The sequence below is a fragment of the Lissotriton vulgaris genome, chromosome 8 (assembly GCF_964263255.1).
Source record: "Lissotriton vulgaris chromosome 8, aLisVul1.2, whole genome shotgun sequence".
NCBI lineage: Eukaryota > Metazoa > Chordata > Amphibia > Caudata > Salamandridae > Lissotriton > Lissotriton vulgaris.
Genome location: NC_141696.1, coordinates 1,333,483,309 through 1,333,488,409, shown reverse-complemented (window position 1 = coordinate 1,333,488,409; position 5,101 = coordinate 1,333,483,309). Strand labels below are relative to the sequence as shown.

Genomic DNA, 5,101 nt, shown 5'->3' with positions numbered 1-5,101 from the left:
ATTTATTTATAGGCTGGCAGCCCATTTCTCTTTCAGGGAGACAGACTAAATTACCCCGTCAGCCTGACGGAGGTGCCGCTCACCAAATTGAGAAATGACCACCAAGGAGGCTGCCATTTCTTAAAGCATTCGAAGAACCCACGGTCAGGATGGGTTTTGTCAATGTTTTCTTAAGTTTGGTTCATGCCTCCATGACTGAGCTGTGCACCAATCTGTTCCTTTTTCCTTTGTCGAAAATTTTCCCCATACGGGAATTTTCTTTTAAAAATAAAATATAAAATGCTCCCCTCACCATGGGAGTCCTCTCCTATGGCGAGGGGAGCATTTAGCAGTTTTCAATGCCCCTTACCTCCAGGGTTTTCTGGTGGTGATGGGTAGTGGTGGACAGAACTTGTGGAGTTTAACTCTGAGAAATTCCACAGAATTGCACAAAAATTCTACAAGATTCCATGGAGTTCTGCCAATTGTGCACCTATAGTGCGACCAGTACTGAAAAATCAGGGCAAACGTCACCATGCATTGCACAAGAGCATGCGGCCATTCAAGTTGATTTTGCTGTCCTCGAGTAGAAAATCTACTTGAGTGGCTGTACATCAGTCCTCTGACCATGACAACTCACAACCGCACGCAACCACCTGTGTTGGAAAATCGGTCTAGTGGATGCCAAATCTCATGTGTATTCCACCAATTCTGTAGGCAAAATGAAACAAAGAACTTAAACTTAGCACGCATGTCACTGGGATTGCTGGCTGCCTGTGCCATAGCTACCCTGAATTGAACAGAGATTCTCTAAGAACTGTGTTTTGGCATAGCCAAATTACATGTATTTAGTTGGTAAGGGTTCCAAATGAATAATTCAATATCTGATACAAGTCTAGCAGATAGCTATGCTGTCATACTAAACCTAAAAAAAAATCAGTCTAAATATTCAAATTGGAGTTTGGTTTGAAGAGTCTGTTGTATAATACAATCAGAAGGTTGGCAGAAATAAGTACAACTAAGTAAAATGATGTTTCACATTGGCACATACAAAGCAAGTACAAAAACAAGACAATATAGGGAAAAAGCTGTATTCTTTGGGGGTTTGAGGAAAATGCTTTAATTCTTATGGGGAATCTCTAAGAAATATGTGTTGGTTCTCAATTATTCTTTTAATAAAAAGTGTAATTAACAATATCTATAGTTTCCAATCCATCATCTTCTCCATATTGCTTTTTTTTTTTTTTTTTTTTTTTTTTTATGAAAAAGGAACATTTATTGAAAGAACATTTTGAAAATAAATACAAATGTAAGCTTTCTTCAAGATCTTCACGGCTCGTGAAACAGTGTGCACACCAGGTTCCATAGTCCATCACAAAAGGACATACATCGAAAGGGAGCAAAAGACAGAGGGATTGTTCCCATGGCAAGGCTATGCCCCATCTCAGGCATTTGGAATCATTTCAAAGTCTGTATTTGGGTTTTTGCTCATCAGTTCATACTCCACTCTAGCCAGATTTGAAGAGAAGGATAGCAACTTGGCCCAGGTAGAAATAGATGAAGTGTTTCGTCTCGTGCGTCACGTAGCTGCCGAAGTTTCTACCAACAATACAGTGCCATGTTGGGTTGTACTTCTTGTCAAACTCCTTTTTTATGTGGGCTGCAATGTCTTTCTCAATGTTGTACTTCTCCAAGGCCTGCGTGGCACATTCCACTGAATCCTGCTGCATCTCCTCGGACATGTCAGCATTTTTGATGACTGCTTTTCTCTCAGACATGTTTGACACCTGGCTCTTCAGTCAAGTCAGCTGAAGTAAGGTGGTGCAGGGCAAGTCAACCTACAGTGCAACACAATTATCACAGCTGAAATAAAAATAAGAACAGATGGTATATGTGATTTGGAATCTTCATGAACATTGTTCTCATGCTGATATTCTTTTTTGGGGGAAGTATAGTTAGTTGAAACTAAGCAGGATGACCAACCTAGGCTTCTATGACTTGAGACAGCCACAGAATGTCTAGGATCTGTTCCACACACCTTCTGAGCATCATGCAATCCTCATCTGAAGAATGGAGAACAAGATTTCATTAGCCTGGTGAATGGATTCTCTGCTTTCCAGTGGGACTTCTTCTGGCTTCAGCGGTTGGGTGTGGCTCCAGCACTTTCATGTCACTCAGTTCAAACCCCACACCCATGCTCTGCTTGTCTTTGATCCTTCTGAACAAGAGATAGCAGGTTTGGTCAGGCTCCAGCTCTTCAGAATCTAGACCATCTGATCCCAGCACTCCACTCACATTCCTGTAGTTCTTTATCATGCACTATAGGAAGAGGAATCATCATCCCTGGACATCCAGTTCCGACATCTGCTTCACAGTATTTACGTGGTTCTTGCTAAAAGGTGAAGGTTGAAGGAAAATTAGTTATTTAGTCAGTTATGCATTCGGTTTGCATACTTTAAGCTCATTTTGTAGTTTAGTATCTGAACATTGTGTTTGGGGCTAATAAGTCATCTGCAGACTTTTATCTAGTGTTAGTGCTACAAATTCGGTATTATAGCAGAGCATTAGATTCTGACTTGGTTTCATGCAGGTTGTCAGTTGTCTAGGCGTCAAAGACATTATCTTTACCATTGAGGAAGTCCAATCTGCCTGATCCATCTAAGACAGGGTCCACTGTGATGTACCATTCCCCATCTACTGTGACTTTTACATGATCAAATTCAGCAAGGGCTCTAGACAATACATTTAGGAACCCAGCTGTACTACTGTTAAGGGCATAAATTAAACATCCAATCAGAGCAGAAGGTCCTCTTACACAATGAAATGTTTAAAGCAAAGGGAGTTATAGAACCTTCTACCAAGAGTGTGCACTAGCATGGGTGAATGTTTCTGTTACATTAGTAATAATATTTTAGTAGTAGCTTTAATACTTGTATTTACCTTATTTGGCATCTATAGCACAAACAAATATAGATAGAAAACTAGTACTGCACAGATTCACAGAATGAACTTAAGACTCAATCCTAATCTTACTACTATGTTGGTATTCACAGAATGCACTTACTACTTTTGGTATTCACAGAAGTTAGGATTTTGTCTTAAGTTTGTTTTAAGACAAACTTAAGTCAGACTTAAGTTAGGATTTTGTCTTAAGTCTGTCTTAAGTCTGTTTTAAGTTTGTCTTAAGTTTGTCTTAAGACAAACTTAAGACAAAATCCTAACTTCTGTGAATACCAAAAGTAGTAAGTTCATTCTGTGAATGCCAAAAGTAGTAAGTGCATTCTGTGAATACCAAAATAATAGTTCGTTTAGGATTGAGTCTTAAGTTCATTCTGTGAATCGGGCCCAGAGTTCTTTACAAAGAGGTCAGACAAGCCAATTTAGCAGGTTTATAACAATTTAGAGAATTCCAATGACGATTGTGTACATATAGACTAATACTTTGTGATGCATTGATATCTTATGTCCTATACATCACATTCAGTGAATAGGATGCGCTTAGAGTGTGGACGGGCATCCACACGACGAGTTTGGTTCAGGCAGCACAAAAGGTGTGTTCTTTCTCTGTCCCTCCCATTCCCCTGGCTTCTGCTCAAATACTCTCTCTTGCTTGGTAATACTTTGTGGTAGTAGCGACAAGTGAGTGAGGAAAGGGTATCCATATTGTTCCTGCAGAACCAACAATATCGTCATACAAGTTAGTGCCTGTAGACTGTAATTCCAGAAGATGATTGCTTGGCTTTTCAGATGCCTGTATAACCTCAAAGGCCTACAGACTCACTAAAAAGCCTGCTAAGCAATTTCGGGAGACACTGCATTTGGCACCAGTGATAAGAGCACTAAAAGTGTTACGGCATCTCTCTGAAAGAAAACAGTCAGACAGTCCAAAAGTACACATAAAAAGCTTAACTGGCTGCCGGACTATTTTTCAACAGCCCCTTTAATCAAGGAAGAAGGACATGCTAAAGTCAAGGATTTGGGAAAATTAAGCAAGGAAGGCACCCCTAGCAATGAGGAGGCATTGTTCACAACATCAAACAAGCATTTGCAATGTAATAGGTCTCGCACGTGTCAGAGTTAGAGCTCTTTGCGTTGTAAATGACAATGTCTTTTATCTTTTATTGGTTTGGAGTGTAGTGGATGTATGAACAGAGACACATCTGCAGCACTGCCTAGAGGACGTAGAATGAGGAATTACCACTGGGACCAGAGAAGCAGGTAGCAGCATTGTGTAGAGGACTTAGAATGAGGAGGGACCAGAGAAGCAGCTAGCAGCACTGTCTAGGGGACTAAAAATGAGGAATTACCACTGTGACCAGAGACACAGCTGCAGCACTGCCTAGAGGATTTAGAATGAGGGAGTTACTGATGGGACTAGAGAAGCAGCTAGCAGCACTGTCTAGAGGACTAAAAATGAAGAATTACCAACGGGACAAGAGAAGCAGCTAGCAGTACTGCCTAGAGGCCTACGAATGTAGAATTACCACTGGGAATAGAGACACAGCTGCAGCACTGCCTAGAGGACCTAAAATCTGGGAATTTCCGATGGGACCAGAGTAGTAGCTAGCACCAGATAAAGATAAAGAACAAGATTTACAGCTCTGTCTACAAAAGAAACGAAGCAATGGAGTATTGAGCGCATGAAACATAATTAATACTAAAAATTAAAGTTTAGGGGAGAAGGAGCTAGCGAGTAATGACAAATTTCCAACATTCTAACTTTGTGACTGCTCAACTTGATCTTCAGTGACCCAAACTCTGTATATCATAAGTGAGAGCTAAGGTGCGAAGGGGAGAACACACAGAGAAACGGTGGGTGGGAGGGGAAAGCAGTAACACTGGTCAGCTGCTCGCGTTTCCAGAACGCGGGGCAGGTAACTGAAACAAAGTGGAATGGACAGAGGCTAAATGAGCCCTGTAACAGGGCCAGTCGCTATGGGAGGGAACAACAGACCGAAAAGAGGTACAAATGGGCACGATTTACCATTCAAAAGAATTACATTTAGAAAGACACCCAGAACAACCAATGACAAGCGCTGGGCCGGCTTGAAGCCCATGTACTGAATACACCATGCCTGCGCTGCTAGGCTCGACCTAAAAATGGCAACCTTTGAATAAGAAA

The 5,101-nt window shown here is 41.1% G+C and overlaps 1 protein-coding gene across 1 annotated transcript; it reads right to left on the bottom strand.

Annotated features, from left to right (window-relative positions):
* Nucleotides 1–1,222: 1,222 nt before the first annotated feature.
* LOC147698698 (dynein light chain 1, cytoplasmic) lies at nt 1,223–1,771 on the bottom strand. Its single transcript, XM_086935282.1, has one exon. The coding sequence runs from the start codon at nt 1,755–1,757 to the stop codon at nt 1,488–1,490; it is 270 nt and encodes an 89-aa protein (XP_086791408.1). The 5' UTR covers nt 1,758–1,771; the 3' UTR covers nt 1,223–1,487.
* Between the last annotated feature and the right edge of the window lie 3,330 nt (nt 1,772–5,101).